The sequence below is a fragment of the Onychostruthus taczanowskii genome, unplaced genomic scaffold (assembly GCF_017590055.1).
Source record: "Onychostruthus taczanowskii isolate IOZ18803 unplaced genomic scaffold, ASM1759005v1 scaffold38, whole genome shotgun sequence".
In the NCBI taxonomy this organism is placed as follows: domain Eukaryota; kingdom Metazoa; phylum Chordata; class Aves; order Passeriformes; family Passeridae; genus Onychostruthus; species Onychostruthus taczanowskii.
The window spans coordinates 6,038,132-6,065,457 of record NW_024501237.1 but is presented as its reverse complement, the minus strand read 5'-3'; the positions used below and the strand labels follow the sequence as shown (position 1 = coordinate 6,065,457).

At 38.4% G+C, this 27,326-nt stretch overlaps 1 protein-coding gene across 6 annotated transcripts in view; it reads left to right on the top strand.

Moving 5' to 3' along the window:
* Positions 1 to 27,326, top strand: part of WDFY3 (WD repeat and FYVE domain containing 3) — a 153,282-nt gene that overhangs the window by 69,636 nt on the left and 56,320 nt on the right. For all 6 annotated transcript variants that reach the window (XM_041411900.1, XM_041411904.1, XM_041411903.1 and 3 more), the window contains 10 exons: positions 1,679 to 1,865; positions 5,207 to 5,373; positions 7,893 to 8,360; positions 9,725 to 9,823; positions 12,343 to 12,536; positions 14,747 to 15,204; positions 22,448 to 22,625; positions 23,651 to 23,865; positions 25,042 to 25,154; positions 26,480 to 26,711. In XM_041411900.1, the coding sequence (XP_041267834.1) occupies positions 1,679 to 1,865; positions 5,207 to 5,373; positions 7,893 to 8,360; positions 9,725 to 9,823; positions 12,343 to 12,536; positions 14,747 to 15,204; positions 22,448 to 22,625; positions 23,651 to 23,865; positions 25,042 to 25,154; positions 26,480 to 26,711 (2,311 nt within the window). The remainder of the gene's footprint in view (positions 1 to 1,678; positions 1,866 to 5,206; positions 5,374 to 7,892; positions 8,361 to 9,724; positions 9,824 to 12,342; positions 12,537 to 14,746; positions 15,205 to 22,447; positions 22,626 to 23,650; positions 23,866 to 25,041; positions 25,155 to 26,479; positions 26,712 to 27,326) is intronic.

Here is a 27,326-nt window from a genome sequence, read left to right as displayed (position 1 = left end):
GTGCATGCTGAAGGCCAAGTTAAAGTTATCTCATGGGCTTAATCCAACCTGCAAGTCACCAAATGAAGGAAGCATCCAGAATCATTCCAGTTTGTCTCCTGTCCATTTTAAAGACAAGTAGATCCTGGCTGTTGCTGGCATGGAAGCTGTACAGGGACATATGTGTAGCTGGTTACAGATTTGGTAGCTAATGAAAGTAGTACTTTAGTCATCATCTATCTTTGCAAGGAGCTGGTAAAGAGGGAGGTGCCAAGCTGGTTCACAACAACTTGTAGATGAAAACCAGTGTTGGAGAGGATATTAGCTGCCTGGAAGCAGGTTTGAATACAAATCATTCTTTTTGCATTAATTGAAAACCATATGGGTGTTTAGGTATGCAGGACTTGAGGTAAGAAATCTGATAAAATATGTTTCTAATGTTATATTTAAGGCCTTTAGATTGACGGGTAACATAGGATGCAATTGTAGTTTTTAAATTGGACTGACTGTTGGAGTGAACTAGCATCCTTACACATTTTAGCAGTGTACACCTACTGGAAAAGAAGAAACCCACAATTTTGGGTTGCTCACACCCTGAGAAACAAGTAGCTACAAGGCTCCATATTGATGGTTTATTGAATACATCACCCTGCTCCCACATATTTCACAGAAAGTTTCAGTCGGTTTTTTCTGTGCTAGCAGTGTGTTTCTAATTCCAGTCAAAAAGATGTGAATGTTCAATATCCCTCAAAGCACAGCACAGTCACCAGTTGAGTGTTTTTAGATAGGACTTACAAGGTGATAGGCTTCTGGTGAGCTTTTGGTGAGTGTAGAAAGTGTATGTATGCGTGTGAAGCTGTTATTAAGTGTGACAAAGAAAATAACTGGAGTTTTGACTGTCATTTGGCATGTTACAGTTGCTACCATTATGGCTTCTCTATGGGCTTGATCCATAGAGGAGGGAAGTTGGCATGTGAAAAGATACTCTAGATTCTTTAAAAAGTGAAATGGAGTCTTAAAAAGAAAACCAATCAGCATTGCCTCTTTCTTTTTGATTAAAAAAGTGAACCTGACTTAAGAAATAACGTCTGTCACAAGGCTCAACTTATGTGCAGGAAAAATTTAAGATATTTCATCATATGCAAAGGAGCACCTTTCACACTCTCATGCTCTGATTTAACCTCTGGAAAATTTTGCTACCAGTCTAGCTAGAAAGATTTGTGCTTGTGTTGTGCATGCTGCAAAGTTAAAATAGCAAATAATTGAAGGGAGCATCTTTAAAACAGAGTTAAATTCTCACTATAGATTTGAGAAAACTTTGTTACTGACCTAAACTGAACTGGTGGAATATGAGAATTATGCAGGGCAAGACAAGCTATCCCTCTTTGCCGTATTTGTCTTTTTATTCTGTTGAGTTATCTGGTCAGACTTTTTAGGTTAAAAAATGGTAATTATCTACACAGTTTCTCCCTTACAAGAGTAAAGGTTGTAAAAGGAAGGAAGAGGCTGGCAAAAAGAGGTTAGGGTTTTGATCCAAAGCCACTTGAGAATCCTTCTCATCCTCAAGTAGTATTAAGTGTTCTGTGACAAGAGATACTTGAATAAGTTCTCTTATTGCTGTGTTTTGTATGTTGATTATGCCTCTTGCTGTCATTAATGTCAGTAAAATCCTAAATTTCTCCACTGCAATTCTTTTCAGAAAAGGAATGTTTGTCCACATGTGTCCAGAACATGCAGCAGTCTGATGACCTTTCTCCCCTAGAAATAGTTGAGATGTTTGCTGGACTTTCTTGTTTTCTCAAAGACTCCAGTGATGTATCCCAAACATTGTTGGATGATTTTAGGATATGGCAAGGATACAACTTCCTCTGTGACCTCCTCCTCAGGTAGGCGAAAGTGCTTGAAGAAATGCAGACAGATCACTGGGCATTTTTCAAAAAACGTTTTCTTAATAAAGAGTAGATTAATAAGCTTAAACAAATAAGTGATTATAGATCATTATGGAATGAAGATATTAGGACCAAAACATTGAATTCTGTGTTTCTCTCCATTTATTAAACTACTTTGTTGAACTTTTTGTTCTTTAGTACTGGTTTATTACTAAATGTTTCTTGCTTTGGAAAGACAGCAGTTGCTTAAAAAAACTGGTACTAAATATTTAGAGAGAATCCAGAACATAAAATTTAAGCTGCAACTAGTGATTTTTGAGTGGTTGGAGTTTGTTTTGTTTTGTCTAAGAAGATCGTTTAGTGGTGGACTTGGCTGTGCTGGGTTAACAGCTGGACTCAATGATCTTGAAGGTCTTTTCCTCTCAGGATCTCCTCTGGTCTGGTCTGGCTGGGAAGATCCCGAGGTGTGTCTCTGTTAAAAAGTCTCTTTTCCCCAACCCAGCAGCCGAAGAACAAGTCGAGAAGTCTTCAGTTCATGTTCTCAAAGTTGTTTATTGTTTCTTTATCTAAAACATTTTCTGCCTGGCCCGCCAATGTGTGTTCTGCAGGTCGGTCCGAGGCACACACCCCACTTCTCGGGCTGGTGCTATCTTTTATACTAAAAACTACGTATACTGTGTTTGCAATTATGTTCCAATACCTATCACCTATGTTAGACAGTGACTTTCTACTCTAAACCAATCTGTGAATGCCAACATCATCCTGAACATGGACGCCAGGGAGAAGAAAGAAGGACAAGGCACGCCCAAATCCCTCCATCTTGGAACCCCTGACCCCTATGTACAGAATTCCAAACCCCCCTGTACCATGCTCCAAAATTTCCCTTCACCCTGTGATTGCTACTACTATGCTACGTAAACTTTTGTGACTTGTAATTCTTCATATAACGTTGGTAATTTGCTCCATGAGTTGAGATCGAATTCCCAGGTGTCCTTGGCTTCCTGCCAGGGTCTTCCATCCCCTGCCAGGGCTTTGAGACATCCAGGGCATCCAGAGAGATGTCATGGGTTCCGACATTTTCCAACCTAAATAATTCTATAATTATTGTCTTATCATGCTATCATAATGAAAAATCCCATATGTAAATGTGGTGAATGCAATGAGGGAATAGGGGTTTTTTTCCCTAATTAAAAATACTTCTAAGCTGCTAGTGCATTAAAAAATACGGTCATGAAAATGCCTGCCCAAAAAACCTTTGGTACATGATCTATCCACGATCTCCTTTTTCTTTCCATGAAGGAAACTTCTTTAATTTTCTGACTGAGAAAGAAAAGAGTGTCTGTTGCTTTATTTGTGTAAAATCTCTGGGCAGTCTGTGTTGCTTTATTTGAACATGAAGTTCTGAAGAAGAATGCTCAGCTGTTGCTGTTGTAAAATATATATATATTTTAGGAATCCAAGGTACATACTGGGTAACTATAAGTCTGCACCTTACAAAGTGCATTTGGGTCAAAGATGCTTGAGACATTATCACTGAAAAATACTAATATTGTTATTTCCATATTTTTTGGTGTTAGTATGCTGAGGTTTGGTACTCAAATATTTGAACTAAATTTTCCACTACATTGTATACTTCTGAGGGGGATTTTTGTTTGTTTTAAATGAATACCAGACATAGACATGGCATTTGACATTTTTAATCACACTTAAAATCACTCATAAGTTACCTTTGGTGCCACAAAAGCTAAAGCACCTGTTAAGGAATTGTTATTTTTCTTGTTCTATGAGTTTTGGAATATGTTATATTCACTAATGCATTAATTCAAAGTAGTGTAATTCAAATTCAGTTGTTTTCCAGAAACTGTCAGCCAGAGTTTAGGGGAGATATAAGGGGAACATGCTGTCATGTTACATGTTGAGATACAAAGGTGATTCTCTGTAGATGAAGTGTTTTAAACAAATTTTCCCCTGGGCTTGCTCATCCTTAAGTCAAAGAATGGGGGATCCCTGCCAAATGTATAGGAAGACTGGGGATTTACATGTCTCATTGAAAAAGGAGGACACCTGGGATCATCAGGTGACATCAGTAAAGGTTAATAGCGTAGGAATATGTTATCCTCATTTCTTCCTGAGGGGGTTTTCTAGAAGAAAGTAGTTCCTTTCAAAAAACAGTGATCTTGAATGAGCCCATGCATCAGTCAGTGATGGACCACAGTGATGTGTTCTCCCTGTTTTGTTCAAACCTACCCACAGAGACTTGTTCAGCTCTGGGGCACTTTTATGATGATAAGTGTCATGTGAGGGTGTGAAATCTGGACACTGGGTCTCAAGCTGCAAAGAGGAAAGGCTTTGGAGCTGGAAAAGTAGAAGGATGTGAAGAAGGTGGCTCAGTAAGAAATTGCAGAAGATCTGTGAGGGCAAGAGGAGCTCTTCTTTAGTTTCATTTGGATGATGTGAAAGGGCAGGGCATGTGGAGAGTTGGTAGAATGGTAATAGGTGAGCTCTGTGCTTCTGTAGTGACTGTTTGCAGGAGGTTCTTGTTTGAAGGAGATTCCTTCCTCAGCCACGTCTGACTAAGAAGATGGAGGATGCAGAATGAGCTGCTTGTAAAAGGCTCCAACAGTCGTTTGTCAGCAAGAAGCAAAACAGAGCTTGCACTGCCTGAGTCTATTGAAGAATGTGGTCCCCAGTTTACTGCTGAGATCTACAGTTAATAAATAATTAAACATGCTTTTATTTGTGGTGAAGTAGCAGGAAAATGAGGATGGTGTTATGATTCAGAGTCAGTTTTTAGGGTTTGGTCGGATGGTGCGTTCCTGTCAGTACAGTGGTTGGAATGGGATGTTAACATTTCCGTTCTCTTGTGTTCAGAGATGGTGTTTGTAGTTCCAGTGAGCGTGCTTCATCACATGCTTGTGAGTGCTACGCCTTTACCAAGATACCATTTCATTAGCATGAAACATTCACTCTCAAAGTGGCAGATGTAGTCTAGCAAGTTAATTACAGATATCTATTTAATTACAGACTCTCCATGTACTTTCCTATACAGTATCTTCATGTCTGTGAGAGGATTTTTAATGTAATTTTTCATGTCTTTCTGCTGACTGTTGAGTTCAAGGAGAGATTTATGAGGTAAATTCCTATGGCAAATAACTGTTTGCTCTTTTAAGTCCAGTGTTTGACTAACTTAATGGTATGAAATATGGACATTGAAAACACTGCAGGAATCAGGCAGTAAAATTAATCTCTAAACTGATAGAATAGAAGAGATCTTACTAAAGTGATTTGAGTTCAGATAAACTAGTGCTGCTAACTTGATCCTGTTGTATTTTCTTTAGATTAGAGCAGGCAAAAGAAGCTGAATCTAAGGATGCTTTGAAGGACTTAGTTAATTTGATAACTTCTTTAACAACATACGGTGTCAATGAATTAAAGCCAGCTGGTGTTACTACTGGAGTACCTTTCCTGCTACCTGGATTTGCAGTCCCACAGCCTGCCGGCAAAGGTGAGTCTGCTTTCTTTCTCTCTCTGTTTGCTTTTTTGTTGTTCTAAGTGCCCATGACAAGATACAGAGCAGCTGTGTATTGCACAAACCCTTTCCAACTAAGTCTAGGTTCTTTATCTAAGATTATCAAATACTCAGTTATTTTGGTCTCAAATATTTTATTTTGGGATTGGTACCCAAAGAAGAAAGTTTAGGGCTTTTGTCTTTGAGGACAGGTCCAGCCTCTTCACTGCAGAGCTGACAGTTTTCTACATGGAAATGTGAAGAGATTGTCTTATTGGAGAGATTAACTGATTTTATTTATAGTGTTTTAAGCTGCTGTCTTACTAAATTGATATGAAAGGCTGATGTGCTGGCTTGATTTTTTTTTTTTTAATTTTTTTAAATCCTTCCCCTACTCCGCTTTTCTTTCTGTTACCTTTTGTCAGCTCAGGGAAATGTAACTTGTGAGCTGAAATCTGTTATTTCATCACCAGTGTGATCAGAGTGATAAAATCTGTGGTGTGGTTGAAACCACAGTGAATTGGAGATAAGGTTGAGGAAGTCTTGGGGGAGAAGTGTTGTATAAAAATAAACTTAAGTTTCATATCCTGTGCATAAACTTAAAATTCAGTTTAGTCTTGTATGTTACTAAGGAGTTTGGAATTTAATAGTGACTGTGGAGCTACTTTGTCAAACTTTTATGAGATCTACAATGTGTGCAGTGGCACAAGAAAAGTTTATTCCAGGATTGCATTTGTAAATTTATAGACTAATGAATATACATCCTAGGTTCCTTGGACAGTGACTTCCTTTCTCTGGTATGGAGAGAGTTCATTGTTCTTAGGAATTGTTTTCCTTTTGCACTAAATAGAGAAAGAAGGTGAACACTCAGAGTTCAATTTTTCCATGTTTTGATAATAATATTAATTTTTTTTGATTAATCAGCTTTTCTGATACAATGTTATGAGAGAACCATGGTCTGTTGCAATCTGCAAAAGAGTTCTGCAACTTTGTGATATTTGTCAGGACATCTCTGTTCCTTTTACCTGCTTTTCATAATGTTGGCAAATTGTATTTTTATGAAAACTTTGTTTTCTCAATTTACTGATATCTCAGTTATTTCCATTTAAATCATTTTAGTTCTTGAACTCTGAAAAGCTGGTTAGAATTTGTTTTTTTTTCAGGGGTCCTCCTAATAATCAAAAACAATTTATTAATCTACTTGATTGCCTGGAACAACTGTTGATTCTAAGAATATTAATAGTTGTATCTGACACTGTTATGTTCCTGTCATATTTAATAAGCTCTAAGTCCCCTAATTTGAACATTTTTCATAGTAAAAAAAGCATGTAAAGAAGTCTTTTTAGGAACAACTGTGTTATAATGTAATAAATGCTCTTCCAGATGTTGAATTGTTCCAATGCTCATTTACAAGGGAGTTTTCTCTTGCCTTCTGGAGAAATACTGAAATGGAAGGTGTGGAGGCTAGGCATGAAGATAATTGAATGTACTGTTCAGTTGGACAACTTAGTTTACAAGAATGAAGAGAGTAGTGTGCCATAGAGAATATATCATAAATAAGAATTTTTTCTTTATGAAAGGGTTTTCAAATCAGGTTGACAGTTTGCATATACTTTTATTTGAAAAAAAATAAAATAAGATGTTACTGTTAAAACATCCTAAATGCTTTGTTTAGATTGTCTTTAAAGTTCTCACTCTTGATTGTGTATTTTTTTAGTTATTTTTTACTGTTAGTTGTTTTCTGTATCATGGTATCTGTCCACTGTGTCTTGTACTATTCCTACAGAAGTTTAAAAAGTTGAATTTAAGGCATCTTTTGAGTAGAATAAGAATAATATCTGCCCATAGAAAATTTTGGAGCATCCTCATAAATGATGCATTTCTTAGCTAAGTGGATGAGATATCAATCAACTTGAAGGTACTTACAAGAAGAAATGTGACTGAGCTTTAAAGCTGTGAGATGTTTGTGTGCTGATATTATAGCTACTTTATGCTTTACAACTTTTTCCCTGTGTTTTAATTCCTTAATTGTTAATAGTACTGAACGCTGCCAAAGCTTTTTTATTCCCAGCTGCAAGGGCTGTGTTCTGCATTACGGAACACAGAATGTATCACTGTTGCTATAATGAGTTCTCTTATGGCATGGATATGTGATGGGCCGGCTTTGTTTTGTCTCTAGGACTGTATCCTATGTACATTTTAATACTAAATCAGTATACTTATCTATTTTAAAGAAATTATCTTTGATCAGCATCTTTAGGTGCTTACGTAAACTCTTACTACCAAAGATTAAGATGCCATCTTAAAGAATAGTAGGTTGTGGAATTTGCAGTGTAAGTGGATGTGCAGAGGCTTTTTTTAATGACTTTTTAATGAAAAGTGACATCGTACATTGTTATTTTATTCCTATTTATTAAAATGCGTGGATCATTATTAATAAGTGTATTCATTGTTTATGGTGATTAAGAACTTTCTCTTTCCTTTTTCCTCCCATCCCACTTTATTTTCTGATTTAGGTCATAGTGTGAGGAATATTCAAGCATTTTCTGTCCTTCAGAATGCATTTTTGAGAGCAAAAACCAACTATCTAGCACAAATCATCCTTGACGCCATCACGAATATTTATATGGCGGACAATGCCAACTACTTCATTTTGGAATCGCAGCATACATTGTCTCAGTTTGCAGAGAAAATTCCTAAACTTCCAGAAGTGCAGACCAAATACTTTGAGATGCTGGAATTGGTTGTCTTCAGCTTGAATTACATACCCTGTAAAGAACTGATCAGTGTGAGCATCCTTTTAAAATCCAGCACTTCTTTTCAGTGTAGCATCATTGCCATGAGGACGCTCTTGAAGTTCACTCGTCATGATTACATCTTTAAGGATGTCTTCAGGGAAGTGGGGCTTCTGGAGGTGATGGTAAATCTTCTTCATAAATATGCAGCCCTTTTGAAAGATCCCACTCAGGCACTGAATGATCAAGGTAGTGTGTCCATTTCCATTTTTCTAATACTTGTCTTTTTTGGCTGGAAATAGTGGAGTCTTGCATTTAGGAGAAATGAGAGAGTCTGAACATGTACCTCAGGGCCTGAATTCTGCTAAGGATTGCTGTGCCATCTTAAAAGCTCATTGGATTTGCTTCTCTCAGTTTCTTGAGAGAAGCTTGAGGCTAACTTTAATGAATGATGCTCTATGAATGTAAAGTAGTACGAGCTCATATTTTCCTTTCTAAATTTTTTTTTTTTGATGTACTGGTTCAATATTTGTTATTTAATGTGAAAAAAAGTGTAGGGGCAATGTATAGCATCAATGTTCTTCCTAACAAAAGGTGCTTTGTAACTTTGTGTTTAGCCCCAGATTTGAAAAAATACTATAGCATGCATATCTGAGCTTTTAATAGGAGACTTTTTTATGAGCTGGGTATACATTTTTCTAAGCATTAAAAAAAATAAATTAAGATCAGTTGTCTCCAGACTGGAGCATCTCAGGTAAGCTGCACAGCTGCTAGGCCTCCAAAGCAGGCTCTGCCTCATGCCATAGGAGCCTACATGCACACAGACATTTATTTTTACATTCTTCATTCAAACTGCAGTCAAGCTTGTGTGCATCAGTGACACTTAATTTTTAATCATAATTGCTGGATGTTTCACCTGGGTTTAATTGTATGAAGCTTCATTAGTGAGTGGTAACTGTAGGTTAGTTAGAAAGCCTTTTCCCCCTCAACTCCATTGGAAAACACATCAGTTCTTATGTTCCTGTAAACAAATGAATGAAACTGTCATCTAATCAGGGTGCTACCTGGGTGCACATGTCCTTGTGGTGGGGTTTACTTTTTATTAGAGTAATTTAAAATAACCAAAACCCCACTGTTTTTCCTGGAGTGTTTCTCTGTGTGTACTGTGCCAATTGCAGCGTTGGTCTGCCACACCTGTTAAGCAATAAGCACGTTTGCTGTAATTATGTGAGTGGAGTTTTGTGGGTTTTGTACGGAATTTCTCTCTTCAGGTACTGAAAACTGAACAAGAGCAGATGTAGTTAATCTTCAACTGGTGTAGTTTTGTGGCTCAAAGAAACAATAACTTTCATGTCAGGCACTCACAGTGCAGCTCACAGTGCTCTAAAACCTCAGTTTAAATTCTTGTCTTTATAAAATTAACTTTTCATGTGATTCATAGTTAAGCTTTCCCAGGAATGCATGTGTAGACTCTCAGCTTGCTTTGGAAAATGGTGGGGCTGCATGCTTTCTAGGGAAGCAAAGAAAAGAAAAGTGTTGGTGGAAAGTATTAAGAAGCATCTTTGAAAAGACTGGTATTTTCTATGACTTTAGCTTCTGAAATTTTTTTGTAGTGGATTCAAGAAACAGTTCATTTGAGGACCAAAAGCAGCTGGCTTTATTGGTTATGGAGACCCTGACAGTACTACTACAAGGATCAAACACAAATGCAGGTGAGTGAAGAGATTCTTGTCAAGATATGTATAAAGAAAATCATGTCTTGACTTTCTATCTTTAGGCCAGTATTCAAATACGCTGAAATATACTTTCTCTCTGGCCAAGTTTTCCCAGCAAAGAAAACAGACAGCATAGCCATATCCATAAAATAAGGATAACAAGATAGTGTTTAACTTAAATTTCTTTGGTATTGTTTACTTGAAGGCAAACACCAGACCCCATCACTCTTCAGCAGTTTTATAATAATTCATGGTAGTGCTTGTAAGACTGTTTGGATATTCAAAAATTTAAGCACATAATTAGAAATTTAGTTCAGTGTTCACAGTGTCGTGTCTACTTAATGTAATGCCTGTATCTTTAGTTAAAGATGTTTTTTCATTTTCATTAAAGAGTTATTCCCAGTCAGTATGTACAGACAGAGCTCTGTTACAATTGTCCTTTTGTAAATCAGGCAGTTTTGTATTATGCTTCATTAACCAAGACTTAGTGATTTTGAGACCGTGGCAGCATCCACCTGCCTTGCGACAAACCCTTGGCTGCTGTTAGATGGCATTCCTGACTTCACCTAGGAAGCATCAATCAGCCATCAAGGCCTCCTTGCTGTGGGATTCACATTCTCTGAACCCGAGAGAAGCAGTGAGAGAAGCAGAGAAAACAATGATCAAAACAATTCTTACCTCATTCGCTGCTCCTGTGTTGTGCCAAAGTAGAATGCAATATGGAGATTGTTTGCCCAGAGTGATGGTGTTTTGTTGCCTTGGCCTGTCAGGGCCAAGTGTGTGTCCAGACTGTCCGTCAGGAGACAGTCACGAGATTCAGCTCAGTAGAGTTGAGTGCTTGTGAGTTTCAGTTTAGATGTAATGTAATATAGTGTAATATAGTACAGAATAATATAGTATAATAAAATAATTAATTAACCTTCTGATATCAGGGAGTCAGATGCATCATTCTTCCCGCTCGGGGACACTGAGCAAATTTGATACTTGCTGCTTCTCAGGACTGATTTAATCTCGGAATATCCACTGGAGAAACAACAGCAGGAATGTAAAAGACATTGGCACTTTGGGATGATGCCGCAGATGATGTTTCTGAGGAATCTTGGAGCGTTCAAGGGCCTCATTTCATCAGTAGCTCTCCCAGTTCAGGAGTAGGACAGAGCATACAGGAGGAGCTGAGAAATTATTTCTCAGAAAGTTTGGCTCCTGTCTGTACTGGGATGTGAGCGCTGTATCCAGAGGCCAGCAGAGGTTGTAGGTCATCACAGAAGCATAAGTAGATGCAGCCTTGCAGTGATTCATACCACATTCGGTGCTTGGTTTCTGATCTTAAACCAGTCTCTCTGATAAGCTTTCCAGAGTATTGCAGAACTGCTAACTACATTTCAACAGGAACAGGTTCACCGGGTAGTTGAGAAGAGAACCTACACTGAGAGTGGGAGAAACATAAAATGTTATCCCAGTCTATGTAAACCTGACCACAAAGGAGATGCGTTTACTTGTGGAAGGGTGCAACAAACTCACCTGTCTCAAGGTCTGAGGTCTCTCCTTTTGCACTGAATCCATCTCTGAGCCAAAGGACATCAGAGAAAGCAGGAGGCAGGAAATGGATGGTGGGATTCATGTCTGTATATATATGTATATATATATATATGTTAGAGAGAATCAACTTGTTAATCCTGAACTTGGTCATTTAAACTGCTCTTTGAGTTTATAGTCATGTGGAAAATTATCCCTTTTGATGCAGTAATGCAGCATTGATCCATTTCTCCAGTCAGTTTTCATCTTCAGTAATTAACATAGAGCAATAGTCCAGGTGCTGACACTACTAAACACACATTATGTATGCCATGTATATTCTACTTTGGTGTTTGTGATGCTTTCAGAATCAATTTTCATATAATTTTCAGTTATCACAGTAGCCAGGAAACTTGAAAAACATTGTTTGACTTAAGCTTAATCTCTACAGAGATAGGTCTTGCCACAAAAAATCTTCTGCAGAATCTTACAAATTATGTGGGTAGACTGAGCCACTTATCAACCAGTGCTCATCTCCAGAAACATCCCAGTCATATTTTCAGTTCATATTGCATTTAGGTCATTACTAAATGTAAGAAAAACACTACCCTAAACCAGAACAGTGCATAGTCTTCACAAAACATGGAGGTTTTGGTAGATTTTTTATTTCATCCTGAGACCCTTTGACCTCTAGCATGTAAAGAGTAACTTCTGTTGGAGTAACAGAATTATTGAAGAAATTCTTAGAGCTGACCTCCATCCTTGTACACAATGCCTTTAGTGAAAATTTTTATCAGAAGACATTAAAGTTCTATTTTTATTTGTGTTAGGGGAGGAAAATTAGTAGTAAATCATTACACACCCAAAGAGCTAAAACTCTGCCCTTCATTCTGTAGAAATGAAAATTAACACCTTTGGTGTTGTTTTGTTGTCATTATTTGCCACTGGTTATATTTTGCTTACTCTTAAAGTGCTTACCCTGCCACCCTCTTTCCGAGCAGGCATTTTCAGGGAGTTTGGTGGTGCCAGGTGCGTGCACAACATCGTGAAGTATCCGCAGTGCCGCCAGCACGCCCTGATGATCATCCAGCAGCTGGTGTTGTCACCCAGCGGAGAGGACGACATGGGCACCCTGCTGGGGCTGATGCACTCGGCCCCACCTACGGAACTGCAGCTCAAAACCGACATCCTAAGGGTAGGTGAAGGCTTCTTCTTCAGCACTCTTTCTCCTAAGGTGTGGTTCAAAGAGAGAAAACACTGAGAAGGGCTTTGGATTGAGCTGGATTGGTTGGGTGGTGTTCAGGTAGTATGTAGATTGTCTCTGGAGTTGAAATACTTATATTTGCTATTTGCTCCATGGTTGTTGTTGTTTTTTTTTTTTAGTTCCTACCATCTATCCATGGTAGCCTTCAGAACTGGAGGTGTAGGCTAGTGAATATGTTTTTGGCATCATCACGTTTGTGGATAGAAAATGAGGTTCTGCAGTTATGATAATTTTCCCTGGTGGGGTCTTATTTAGTCAAAAATGATGGGAATACGTATGGAAAAAAAAGCAAGCAAGTAACGTACGTTTATTTTCAGCTCTGGATTGCATTTTCTGTGGCATTTTATTTTACTAATTTGTATCTAGGAATGCTGAAATAATTAATATAAATGCAAATTGTAATGATCACAGTAGAAGATAAAACTGAAGAACTTGCTTGCTTAAGCAAAATAGTGGAATAGTAAGAAAGTAAGGCTGGGAGTGGAGGAAGAAGCAAGAAAACTCTTGTCTGTTTCCTGTTGTATTAGGTGTTTTATTTGCTAATCTAGACCCACAATTTCTCTTCAGAGTAGCTAATGTTATTTTTAAAATTGACAAAATACTGATTTATTTTAGGGTAGAAAAGCTGAGGCAAATAGCAGAAAGTAAATGAGTCTTAATGAAGAGAACTCAGACATCTAGGTTCATTTCTGTTCAAAGGAGCTGTATTTCTCTGGCAGATGAGCACCTTCATATTATTACAAAACACAGAAAGGAAAGCTAGTAATAAAACTATTCATTTACTGTGTAATGTCTGTGAAGGTCTTCAGCAATTTTTGACCATGTGTTTTTCACCATACTTACGGGGAAAGAAAAGATACTGGAGTTCCCCAGAGGATTTAACAGAAAATCAAGATTTCTGTCTTTCCCTTAACCTGTTGTACTTGTCCTCCATTGGTGCTGTTCTCAGAAGTTTTGGTTATGGAACTGACAGCCCAGAACAGTGCAGTGATGTGTCTCTTACTCTTTGTTCAAGTTCGTCAAGAAAGGAGATAGTGCCTTCAGAGGAATGACAGTCTTCTGTTTCACTACCCATCTTCTGAGTGCTTAAAAAAGCAACTTGATTCTGAAGAAGTAGACTTCTGGTCATGGGAAATTCCCCCTGGTCTATTTTTCTGTATCAGTAACATTTTTCTGTTATTTATGATGCTTTCTGTAGGGAGATTTTTTCTTCTATATTCACACGTGGGTCAAACTTCCCATGACAGGTATCCTTTTCATTTGTTTTTGGCTGTGTGGAGGTGCTTCTCCACCCCCTGATTTCACAGATAATGGGTGTTGTTCTCTAGTACCTAAGTTCATGTATTTTCTGCTGTTTATACCATGGCTTTGCATTTATTTGTTCAGCAAGTAAGGTTTTATCCACTTTTCTTTCTCTCTATGGCTTACTTTTGAGAATAAACTCTTAAAATATAGTCTCAGTCTCAATTCAGAGATTTATAGAGGAAAGCTAAAAATAAGTGGGTATATTTGGCTAATTTTTGCTGCCTGAACTTGCTAACTAGGTGTTACATTTGAGTGCCATTGTGGCTTCATAGCTGCCAGGTGCTTCTGCATTGTTGATTTCTAGGAGACTGTTAGGATGCTCCAAGGTTTAGATTTCTCATTGCTGCAAGAAGTCATTTGCCTGCTCTTGTTTGAAATTGTTTGTGAAGTGTGATGACAGAGAAGATTCCTTTCTAACAGAGATATTCTCCACCTTGTCACTAAGAGAATTACTTGGCAATTTTGGGTTCCATTCTGGGCTTGGTCAGGTCTTTTCTGTTGGAAGGTAATTTCTTATTTCTAAATAAGGAGCAATGTTCTACTTTCCCCCCTAATCTTTTTCTTTATTCTGTAAACTTTTGAGTATGAGAATTTTTTATAGTAAAAGTTGATCTTTTGAAAAGTTGATCTGCTGAAAAGTTGTTGAACTTTTACTACAACTTTTACTACATTTTTGACTTCAGGGATTACCAAGTTCTGACAAATGACACAAGGATTTTGCTAACACAACACTGTTTTGTGAACAAAAATGTTCCAAGCTTTTTTCAGGCTGTTTGTAATGCTGCTGCTTGTTGTTGCTGTTGTTTCCCTGTTTTGATTGCTTGTTTTGTCCACAGGCTCTACTCTTGGTGCTGAGAGAGAGTCACCGCACAAGAACTGTTTTTAGGAAAGTTGGTGGATTTGTGTACGTCACATCTTTACTTGTTGCCATGGAAAGATCTTTGTGCTCACCACCTAAGAATGGCTGGGAAAAAGTAAACCAGAACCAAGTGTTTGAACTGCTTCACACTGTGTTCTGCACATTGACTGCAGCAATGCGCTACGAGCCAGCCAACTCTCACTTCTTCAAGACAGAGATCCAGTATGAAAAACTGGCAGATGCTGTTCGATTACTTGGCTGCTTCTCAGACTTGAGGAAAATAAGTCCCTTGAATGTCTTCCCTTCAAATACACAGCTGTTTCAAAGGCTTTTGGATGATGACCTAATATCCCTGGATTCTGTGTCACCTACTCTAAGACACTGCAGCAAACTTTTTATTTACCTCTACAAGGTAGCAACAGATTCTTTTGACAGGTATGACCTTTGTTTTTTGGGGGTTTTTTCCCTCCTTTTCTTTCATCTTCTCTGCCTGTCCCACGCCAGTGTTCTCTTCAGATACCTTCATTGCTTTTGTATTTCCGTGTTAATCTACTTTTTTCTTCCTTCACTCCACTGAGAGGAGGATAAGGTGTCAACATCTGACCAAATAATGACTTTGCTTGCTGGTGTTCTCCAGGGTGCACAGCATTCTCTCTGATGTTGGGTGTTTTTATTGTAGCAGCAGTTAATATAGAGGTATCAGTTCATGGTTATATTTGATGTGTTGAAGCAACCTGTTGGTTGATAGGCTGACAGGTTGCATTATCATCATTAGAAATACTATATTTTTTTGGTTTTATTAAGTAAATGAAAATTTGGTTGTTGAATGTCGTACCTTAACTTCATTGTTTCATTTGATGTGGAGTTTTAAAGTAAATGATTAAATAATACCATGATTAATTTAGAAGTATAGAATCGTTTAGGTTGGAAAATACTCTTAAGATCAGGTCTAACTGTAAATTTGGCACTACCAAATCAACCACTAAACCTTGTCCTTCAGTGCCACATCTACACATCTTTTAAAGACCCCTAGGGATGATGATTCAACTTCATCCGAGGGCAGCCTGTTCCAATGCTTGATAACCCTTTTGGTGAAATTTTTTTTCCAAATATGAAATCTAAACTTCCCCTGGTTCAATTTGAGGCCATTTCCTCTTGCCTTTTGGTTAGTTATTTCAAAGAGATGGACACTACTGCTATGACGATCTCTCAAGTAGTATTAGAGACTGATAAGGCCTTCCCTGTGCCTCTTTTTCTCCTTGCTAGCACATAAGATGTACATCTTGTTTTACATGGATTTGGTTGTTCTTTAAAGTTCTAGATAGTCTGTAAGTTACTGGTTTTTTAAATTTAACTGGGAGACACTCCCAGAGTGAAACAACTTGAATTTAAATTATGAGACTCAAAATGAACAGAAATGTGTTTTAAAGGTTGAAAATGACAACAAAACTTTGTGAAATATGTATTGAAGATTAGCTTGTCTTAAAGTAGTTATTGCCACAACTTAAGGTACAAAACATGAAACACAGACCTAAGCTTTGTATCTGGGACCTTTAAGCTATTTATACCCCGGCCTTTGAATGTATGTGACCCTGTTCTAATAAGATGGGTCATCTTTCCCCCCAAGTGGGAGATCTTAATGCTTTTCTCTTCTTCAAAGAAAATTTTAGCAACTAACAAGCCAACAAAAAAACCCACCCTAACACACACTCATGCTCTGACGCACTCACCAAAAAGCCAACTTCAGAAATCAGTTTATTTTGTCTCATTTTGAAGCATTATTAAAGCATTCAGGTAGCAGGAGGACAATTTGTATTAAGAGTGTGTTGCTCGTACTGTAGAAGTTGACACTGGCTAATAGTGAATGAGGAAACAATGGGGTAAGTAAATCACATGGTGATGTTGCATAAGATACCGTACTAAGTTCCTTTTTTTTTTGGCTGTTATTTTCAGTGATTTTTTTCTTCTTTACATTTCCTGTTCATCATTCATTATTGAATTTACATTGACTTTATTTCTTACTCCTGTTGGTTATATCTAATTTACTGAAGCTTTACTTTCTCCTCTAAGTTTCTTCTGTTGAACATTGCAAGTTGTTCTGCTTTGCTGGTATCAGTAGCTCTCAGCAGAGCAATGAACAAGCAGTGCAGAGTCACACCACAAGACCTGTGCACACTTTGCATGTCTGTGTGTTCACCTGAGGCTGTCATTCAATTTGTCCTTTGTCATCCATGTTGTTTCTGAAGGGTGGATCCAAGTAACACTTTTATTGGTGCTTTTGTAAAACTAACAAGCTTATGGCCTCTGGTTTCTTCTCTAACCTCTCTGTCCTACCCCTGTCTGTTTTGTCTGTAGTCGTGCAGAACAGATCCCTCCTTGCCTGACAAATGAGACTTCTCTCCCCTCTCCTTGGGGTACGCCAGCTTTGTCCAGGAAAAGGTACCGACCTTTCAAAGAGAAGCTGATCTCCTTTCCAATTTTTCTCTCTTGCTGTTGTGTTTCTTAGTTTTGGGAGGAGGGATGTTTCTCTTAAATTGCTATTCTGAGGAGTGCATTTCCATTTGTGTGTTTACTAGATGAAAAAAATGTAAAGGCATGTTTCATGTTGAATCCTAGGCAGTGATGAGATTAGAGATGTCTCCAGATTCCCATAGCACTTAAAGTTAGGCTTGTGTTTCAAAACCAAATAAAGCCTAGTATGAGAAATTATCTAAGAGAGGTATATATGATGTTCTCAGGAGCAATTCAAAGGCATCTACTGTGCTAGTAGATCAATAAATACATCAGGATTTCTTTTTTCCTGACTAATTTTTCAAGGAAGCTTACTTTTGGTGGAAGGTGGATGGCTTGTAAAGGTGTTCATTTGTTAGTAATTGCAGAGAATAAAAAGTAAAGAATGAACCTGTCTTGACTACCAAATGATGTAGAGACTTGCTGAATTAAAATGTTTGGAAAGAAAGCACACATGGCCCAATTCAGAAATCCAAGCACCCGCTTTCACTCCCAAGCTACAGTCTTTTCTTATGCATCTTAATGTGTCTGGTAGACTTTAACATTTTTTAAAAATAAAGGTTACTGTCTGACCAGTGTTACTTAGAGGTTTGTGCAAATGCAAACCAATTTTTTCCTGGAGTCCCCAGGGAAGGGAGCAGCCCTTCACTATCTACAGATGCAAGTCAGACAGAGATTTGCTTTTGAAAGCTAAAAAGGCAATTGAAAGACACAGGGTTATCTGAGATGCAGGTGCCATGTGTAGAAAATGCGATCATTATTGAGTGGTATACTGCATAATATAGGCATTCAGGCTTCATGGTTGGAATGTAAAATATTCTGCAAAGGAAAACAACCAAAGATGCTTTTGGAACTGATTCGAAAGGAATGTTTATACTAAAGAAGTTTAATAAAGAGAACCTTTTTTCTTTACTGGGTAATGTTACCCAAGTCATACCTGGGTGTTCTACAGGGAGTGGCTTGGAGAAAGGCACCTTCCTAGTAACCCAGAACCACTTAGATTGTCATTTGCTTTCTTTTCTAACACTGAGGCATTTAAGAACAAACATTATAGTTTACAGAGAAAAACCTTAGCTGCCAAAGTCTTTTCCCTGTCATTTACTCTGAAGAAACATGTAAGAAAACAGTGTGTCCTATGGAGGCTCTTTACAGCTTCAGCCCTGCATTAACCTCTAGTGTTGCAGATTGCCCATCCCTTTGCTACGTTTTGCTGTTCTCCCAGGTGTAGGTGGCAGGGCTGCTCAGTTTCACTGAATTACTCAAACATACAGTTATGCAAAGGCTGGCAGCAGAACACAAGCAGTGCCTGCCAAACAGGAGCTGATTCCAGGGTGTGATGAGCAAGACTGCCAGATGGGTGGCTGACACAGCCTGGAAATTAAAATATAAATATAGCTATATATGAATAGATACGTTAGGCTTCCCTTGGGTTGTTTGTTTTTTTTTTTTTTGTGGTACTGAAAATGCAAGCAGTTGCTTGAAAACCTGAGGTAAAGATTGGGTAGTTTGAAGAGTCATTATCCCTGTGGGGTGCTTTCAGCAATTCAGGTAAGCTCCAGTACAGTAATGGAGGTACTTGCTGGGGTTAAGTGCTTTTGAAATGGATTTTCACAAACAAAAAAAGCCTTTGGGTTGTAACAAATTGTGTAAGACTCAAAGTAAATGTGGACAGAAAGAATGATCATGCTTGCTTGGGTGACTTTCAGATCCTTTCTGAAAAGCATGTTTTAAGTAAAAAAAGAGAACTAGGCTTTCCAAAAAGTATGTTTGAACAGCTGTCTGCTTTCTCACAGCATCATGTTTTTCATTCCTAGTGAATTCAGTGCCAGTGGCTGTGATCTTTCTGCTTTCAGAAATAAGCAGCTTGGGGTTTGTAGTCCAATATTATGTTTTTCTCTTCCTAAATGTCAGATATGGTCGAGTTTTGTCAAAGTTGACTCTTCCCAGAGAGGTGTTTGCTCTTCTCTTATTGTTTTCTGTCTCCTTTGCTTTGCATCCCTGGGATCTCCCTTGTTGTGGCCTGGTTTTCTGCCTTTTACCTTGTAAGACAGATGCCTGAGGGAGAGCCCTCTGTTGTTTGGCTAAAAGAGCAAGCAGACACTGTGCACACAGATAATTCTTATAAACAAAAATAGCACAGTTCTGGTTTCACACATAGTCTAGAATAGTTTTAGATGCACCGATATGCTAATATTCTCTCTCAGACATGTCTCAAAGCTGTATTTCCCAGTGGAGTGCTGCCCTCCAAGTGTTCTCCTTTATGGAAGCAGAGTAGGTGGGACTCCTGCAGCACGTGTTGGAATGGCAGTATGTGGCTGTCCTCCCTGTTACCTGGAATGCATTGTTCTTCCACTCCTGTCGTTCTCTCTTTTTTTTTTTTTTAGGATATTTTGGTCCTAACAGGGTAAAGTAGAGAATAGAATGTAGCTTTGACTTTTTAGCCATTAGTTTTAAAAAGTTTGCATAGTGATTGCTCTTGGGGTACGATATGCAGAGGGTTTATCTACAGTAAATCTTATTTCTTTCCAAATCAAAATGCTGTTGTAATTTTCATCAATACTTGTAGCTAATTATATAATTAAAGTTGTATTAATTATTTAATTTCTCTTCAATTATATATTTTATTAAATTAGAAAGATTAGACATACAGATACATGTCATCTTGTGCACACTGCCTTTTTCCATTATCTGCTGCTTCTTCTTTCTCCTTCCTTAAAGGAGGCGTATAAAAATGTGGAAGTATGGCTAAGTTAATTTATTGCAAGTTCTACCCTGAGCCATAGAACAATAACATTTAACTAATATTTTGGAAGGATTTTGTAAGATCTGTTTTCTTTATTCTATGTAGAGATATCTTTACAAACTGTTTTTTTTCCCTGTTGAATTGATACAAGTTTTCCTTATATGGAAAAACTAAAAATAGAAGATATTTTAAAGTTATATGAAAAACTTTCAATAATATATGGCTTAAAAAGATAATTTTTCCTTAGACTGCTAACAGGAAGCCTAGTCTGGACTGTATTGCCTTTTCAGTTATGTGGAATGCTGCAGTCCAGGTGGTTTGAGACCAGGATCATATTTGTGTTTGTGACTCACAGTGAACAATGTTTTTGTTATGCTGTCTGTGTACTACCATGTTTTAACCTCATAATTTGTCTAACAAGGTGAATGTGATAGTGCAGATCAGTGTGCTTAAAAGTAAAATTTGTACTTAAAAGTGGACAGAATGTCTTAAAGAATGGAATTTCACTAGACTAATGGGAATTTGTAAATATAAATGGATATTTAGGTTTTTTTAACTGCAACCTGTAAAACTTGCATTGAGATGCTCAAGGTGACATTGGAAAGAGGCTTCAGTTTTCTCATTCAGAAGAGCAGTGCTTTTAGGATGCATGGGAAATAATTGCCTGTGTTCCAATTTCTGCAGTAAGTCCGGGCAGAGGCTTGAGATTACATCTCTTTGTGATAGTATTACCAGTTGTTACACTGTTCTTAATTCATTTTAAAAGCCACAGTGAAGCCTTTCTTACCTGCTAGATGTTTCCATAAGTGGTGGGGCTGACAGAGAAGTTTAGAAAATTAATGGCTTAGGGGTTTGTAAAAAATACTAGAAAAAAACTCATTTAGGGAGATCTTTTTCTTAGCAGTTGGTTTCAGTAGAATTGCCATATTATTTTCTGTTTCCTGTAAGCATTAGCTAAATGAGTAAAGCATCGGTAATTTAATTTTTCTTAAAAACTCTCTTTTGAACAGTACTCTTGGGTTGTTCAGGTGCCAAGTTTTTACTGATCTGCCATAAAGCTTTTCAGTAGGAACCTTTTTATTGGAACATTATTTATTGAACAAGTTTTTCAGCCAGCACAAGAAGATTGTGCTGTGCTTCCTGTTGTCCTATCTTAAGCTGAATAATCCGATGTCTCACCCTTCCCCCATAGATGTGTTTCTTGCTGAGGGATTGGGCTTGGTGGCTGTGTTCAGGGCAGATCTTTGCTTGCAGCCTTCCTCATCTCCCATCTATGTCCTGTTTTTCCCAAGAGAAAGATAGCCTTGTTGGAAGTGTCTAAAGGGGGAAGAACAGCCAGTCTCAAAGTCTAACTTGTGTTAGGGTCAGGGTTTGGGTAAATTTCTGTCACTGAGAACAGAAGAGAGGAAGTACTTCTTTCAACTGATTTGATAAGAAGAAACCCTTCTTGTTTTGCTATATTCAGTTGTAAAACAAAGGACAACATGTGATCATCAAAAAAAATTCTCACACAGAGTTTGTTCTATTTCTTCTTACAAATAAGCATATGATAAATACTGTGGCTGTGGGTGATTTTGATTGGGGCTTTTCTGGGTTTGTGGGTTTTTTTTCTTTTGGGGGTTTCTTGTGTGTTTTGGGTTTTGGTTTTTTTTTTTGTGTTTTTTTTTTTTTTTTTTTGTGGTGAGCATGAGTCTTGATTTTGCTTTTGCTTCTAAAGCACCATCTTGAAACACAGTAAGCTGCTTTAGTAAGCTGCTCGTGCTGTTTGTGTGTTGAAACCCTTGCTGAAAGAAGAGTGGCATCAAGCTGATATCTCCAAGAGTTTCAATGATGAACGTGTCTGCATTTCTCAGGACCAGTGGTTGCTTCTAAGTCAGTGTGTCAAATCATCTTTTCCCTGGGTCAGACTAAAGCATCTTCATGTAAAACCAAATGGCCGTAGCAGTCATGGAAGGACTGAGAACATACAGATTGCTGGCATGAGTAACCACAGAGACCACCCTTCTATTCCCCTAGGCTGATTAGAGATTGCTGAGAGTTTTGTGATAGTACATTTCATAATCAGTTGTTAATGAAAAGCAAGCAGGGAGACACACATCCAGAGAACAGCAGTGGTAGGTTGCTCACTGCAGTTGTGCGCTGCTGCTGCAACTAGAATAAAAAGAGGGAGGCAATAAAAACAGTCTGTCAAGTTCTTGAAACAATGTTGCATCTGGGAAAGACACTTCCAAATTCAAGAATGAAACCTCTCTAGGCTGTCTTTAGAGAAACATGCCCAACAAGTTTGAGAAGAGGAACACTTGTTCTGTCTAACTGAGGGAAGAGAAAGGAAAAGGGAGTAACATCTATAGGCCAGTACAGTTTTACAGCTGTTTGAAAAATGCAGCTGGGTCTTGTAACCATGGGCTGTTTTCTGTCCTGCAGGCATGCATATCATTCTGTTTCAACACCTCCTGTTTGCCCTCAGAAAAACATAGCTGATGTGAAACTCCAAACAGGACCCACGTCCATACAAAGCTTTGATGCAGTCATTATTCACCCTGGTGCTATGCTTGCAATGCTGGATCTTCTGGCCTCTGTTGGATCAGCTACACACCCAGAGGTAAGGGGAAAAAAGTATGGTCTGAAGCTTTGGGAGTTGCTGGGGAAAAGGATGGCTGTGGGAAATAGGAAAGCTGGTGATGTCCTCTCATTTTGTGCTGAAAAACTAATATATTTCACAGGTTGAGTTGTATAACTGTACTTGATACTGCTGAGCCTGCACCCCAAATCCTGTGTCCAGTTCTGGACCCCTCACTACAAGAAAGACATTGAGGTGCTGGACTGTGTCCAGAGAAAGGCAGAGGAGCTGAGGAAGGGTCTGGAGCACAAGTCGTGGGAGGAGTAACTGAGGGAGCTGGGAGTGTTTTAGCCTGGAGAAAAGGAAGCTCAAGGAGGTTCCTTACCTCTCTCTAAAACTACCTGAAAGGAGGTTGTAGCGAGGGGAGGGGCAGTCTCAACAAGTCAAACAAGTGATAGGCTGAGAGGAAGTGGCATCAAGTTGTGCCAGGGGAAGTTTAGGTTGGATATTAGGAAAAACTTATTCACCGAAAGGATTGTTAAGCACTTGAATGGGCTGCCTAGGGCACTGTTTGAGTCACCAGGCATGGAAGTGTTTAGAAGACATGTAGATGTGGCACTTGGGAGCATGGTTTAGTGGTGGGCTAGGCCATGCTGGGTTAAGAGTTCAACTCAATGATCTTAAAGGTCTAACCTAAATGATTATGTTTCCAAGTTAAGTTACTAGGAATAGCTTAATAGTCACAAAAATAAAAGTTTCTAGTTCTCTCTGAGCTGGTTCTTTTTGCTGGTGAAAAGTAGAGGTTAGTTTGACCATTCTTACCTGAATTATGTTTCTTGACCATAGTTCTGGTCCTTTGTATAACTAATTACTCTTTTAGTACAGAGTGTTTCTTCACACAGACATGTGTGAAAACACACAAGTGCATTCATGTGTGTTTAAGTACAGTTAATTTTCTGTATTTATTGCTAATGTTAGTTTCTTTTCTATTATTATGTATAAAGCCTTTCTTCTGTTTTCCTTCTCAGTTTGCACTTTCTCAAACCCTGTGCTATTCTCTTTTTCAGCATGCGCTGGATCTCCAGCTGGCAGTGGCCAACATCCTGCAATCTCTGGTGCATACAGAGAGAAACCAGCAAGTCATGTGTGAAGCTGGGCTCCACGCACGACTTCTGCAAAGATGCAGCGCTGCTCTGGCAGATGAGGACCACTCCTTGCATCCACCACTCCAAAGGATGTTTGAAAGGCTGGCCTCCCAGGCTCTGCAGCCCATGGTGTTGAGGTCAGAAGGATAGCCCTGAAGTTCAGTTGGACTAGGCCTGCAGCCTGCACTGTTCCTGGCTCACTGTAAATAGCTGGCAGTGGTAGAGAGCCTTAGTGACCTGATGTGGGAGAGATAGCACAATATCCCATTTTTTCTCATCAAATAGGTTGTGTCTTGACATAGAGAAACTTTTTACCAGAGCCTGTAGTGACAGGACCAGTGCCACAGGTTTTGAAGTGCAAGAGACTGGATTTAAATTATACATGAGGAAGACATTTTTTATGGTGAAGGAGGTGAGACACTGGAAGAGGTTGTCCAGAAAAGTTGTGGATGTCCCATCACTGGAGATGTTCAAGGTCAGGTTAGACAGGGTTTTGAACAATCTAGTGTAAGTGAAAGCAGTACCAGCCCACAGCAGAGGGCTTAGACCAAATGATCCTTAAAGGTCCTTTCCAACCCAAACTGTCCTGGGGTTCTGTGATCTCAGCTGTAAGAGGGAATTTAATTTTATTATCTCCTATGGATCACTGGCTGGCTGACCTGTAGCCAGGACAGCTGCTCCGTTCCCTTTAGTGGCAGGTTGCTGTGTCAGAACGGGTTCTGTAAGGAGCCCTCTAGCTCATAGTCACATTTACAGGGACTTATGCTTCCCTAAGCATAGACACTGGTAGCCTGGGTAGCTCTGTAGTGAGGTAGTTATCTAGAGATACAGATGTTGATAGCTGTGAAATGATTCCCCCAGCCAAATAGGATACACTGGTAAAACAAAGCTGAGGTTGCTTACTTCAGCCTATGATCTGCCTCTCCAGAAGAGTTCAACTTGCTGGACATAAATCATCCAATGTCCTGATGTTCTCAGGACAGAACAGAATGCAGCAGCCTCCTGCCAAGTTTTCAAATGAAGAGAACGGAATTATCAAAATTGCTTTATTTTATGATAAATTACTTTATCAAAATGGCTTGATTCTTTAAAATAGTGTACACTTTTGAGAGCATGCATTCCAAAATTAAATTGTTTTGAATGGATCAGATATGTTGTGGATCATGATTATGCATTGGATTATTTTCTTAGTTAAAAGTTATGTTTATTGCAAGCAATTATTGTCTTTTTTTTAAAGAGCTATTAAATTTGGTGCCACTATAGGCAAATAAATAGAGAAAATGACTTCCAAATTTTTCTATTCTCTTTCTTAGGGAATTTTTACGCTTGGGAAATCCTTTGAATTGCGGAGCCTGGGACAAAAAGTTGTTGAAACAGTACCGAGTGCACAAACCCAGCTCACTGAGTTTTGAACCAGAAATGAGAAGTAGGTGCTGAATTGCTAAAAATGTGTGTAAATAATGTTTCACTCATGACCCCCAATTGCATACCTATTTAAAATTTTTAGATAGGCATTCATAAAACCCAACTTTACCCCAGCTTTGTATGAATGTGAAATCATCAGAACCATCGGACTGGAAAAGTTCCAAAACCAGAGGGAGTGTAGTACTTTTATTGAATATATATCCAGCAAAGATTATTATAGGATTTTATTTTAGGAAGTAACTGTTAAATATGGTAGTAGTTTGTTTTTAAGTCTTGAGTAGGTCCTACATTTGTAGTTATTTAACAATATTTTTTTCTCAGCTACTTTCATGTGCACTCAACAAATCATTACATCTGTGTAGTATCTCCCATGGATTCAGTAAGGTATCAGATAAAATAACTGCTCAATCTCCTATTATTATCTATGAGTTGCAGAGCTTAGGAATGGCTATTCATGTAGTATAGGACAGTCTCAGTAAATTATAAGACAAAGAATTTGTTGAAAAGCTTCCAAAGGACAAGATACTTATTTCTATGTGTCAGCTTGCTCATTGTATGACTGGCTGTAACATATCATTAAAAATACCTTAGTTGAAATTTTTGAAATATTTAAAAGAATTTAGAAAGTATCTTAGATGATACTGATTAAGCATTAAATTATTAAATAAATAAGAAAAATAAATTAACTGAATTCATGTTTTATTATCAAGTTCAGTAAATTTTAAAAGAAGGGAGAAGAAGAGATTTAATTTATCTCTTGGCCAGTGCTCTATTTATTTTTATATATATATTTGCATAAGGGTATTATCACTCGGAAAAATAAAAAAGGAAAATTATGAAAATGTGAGACTAGAAAGTTTTTAGCCTAGGAAAGAGAATGCAAAGCTACCTTCTGAATACCACAAGTTATGTTAAACTACCTAAGCTAAGTTTACTTTATACTCTCTAAGAGCTCTGAGACTGCATCTGAAAAGCACAAAGCAGAACTTTCCCTGCTTGTTAAATTAGGTAGCAGGAATGCATCCAAAGCAGAGCCTCTGCAAAAAGAACACCGTGCTGACATGAGGCAATGGGAAGGCCTCTTCCCTTTACCACAGACTTTCCTTGGCGTGTTGTGCAACATGCTCATCTTCCTGCCTTAGAGCATTTTTATAATCAAAGCAATGCTTCCCAGCTCATCATCTGATGAGAGGCTAAACTAGCTGACAATGTGTGACAATTCAGCTATTCCACCAGACTTGAAAGGTCCAAATAAACAGCTTGAAAATGCCTCCCTTTTGCAGTCCTGCATTGCAACACTCTGTTGTTTCTTGGCTTCTCCTGTAGATAGCATGGTCACCTCCATGGAAGGTCTGGGTCCTGACAGCGTCTTCGGTGCGCACGAGGACAGCCACTATCGGATCAGCAGGAGCCTGCTCAAGCCAGCAGAAGGGAGCACAGTGCCCCTGACCAGAGTCAAGTGTTTGGTCTCCATGACAACCCCACATGATATCAGGCTTCACGGCTCATCGGTGACGCCAGCGTTCATCGAGTTTGACACATCTCTGGAAGGTTTTGGGTAAGGTCCTGCCATGCTCTCGAGTAGCATGGGACAGTGCAGTGCTTGCTTACTTCCTGTTTTCATAAAGGAATGCTTGTAAAATTTAATAGACTGTTTGCAAGTAAGGAACAAATGAACTCTTTAAAGAGGAGAAAGGAATGCTTTGAATCACATATATTTCCACTTTCTCACTCATTAATATCTTGATAAAAAATGCTTGCTTGCCATGTGTGAAAGTGGAAAAAAAGAAGTATGTATCATTGGTGGGACTCTCTCAGTTCTGGGTTTCACATCCCTTTTACAACAAAGTGATGCCAACATACCCTTGAAGAGTTGCTGAGATTTATGTATGACATTTGGATGGCACAGGTATTCTGAGCCACTTAAAATTGCTGAAAAACATGAAAATGTGAAAGTGTATCAGAAATACAAATGAAGCAGACAAGGCAACTATGATGAGTTCAAAGAACTGAAAGAAACCTAGTATTACTAACTGTAGGAATAGCCTGGATATCATGCTTAGCTAATTTTTTTCTTTTAGCACCACTTGCTTGTTTTTCTCTCTCTAATTAAACACCTGCTGAGTGAGACACTTTTTGAGGATCATGCAATATGATTTAACTATTCAGAAGA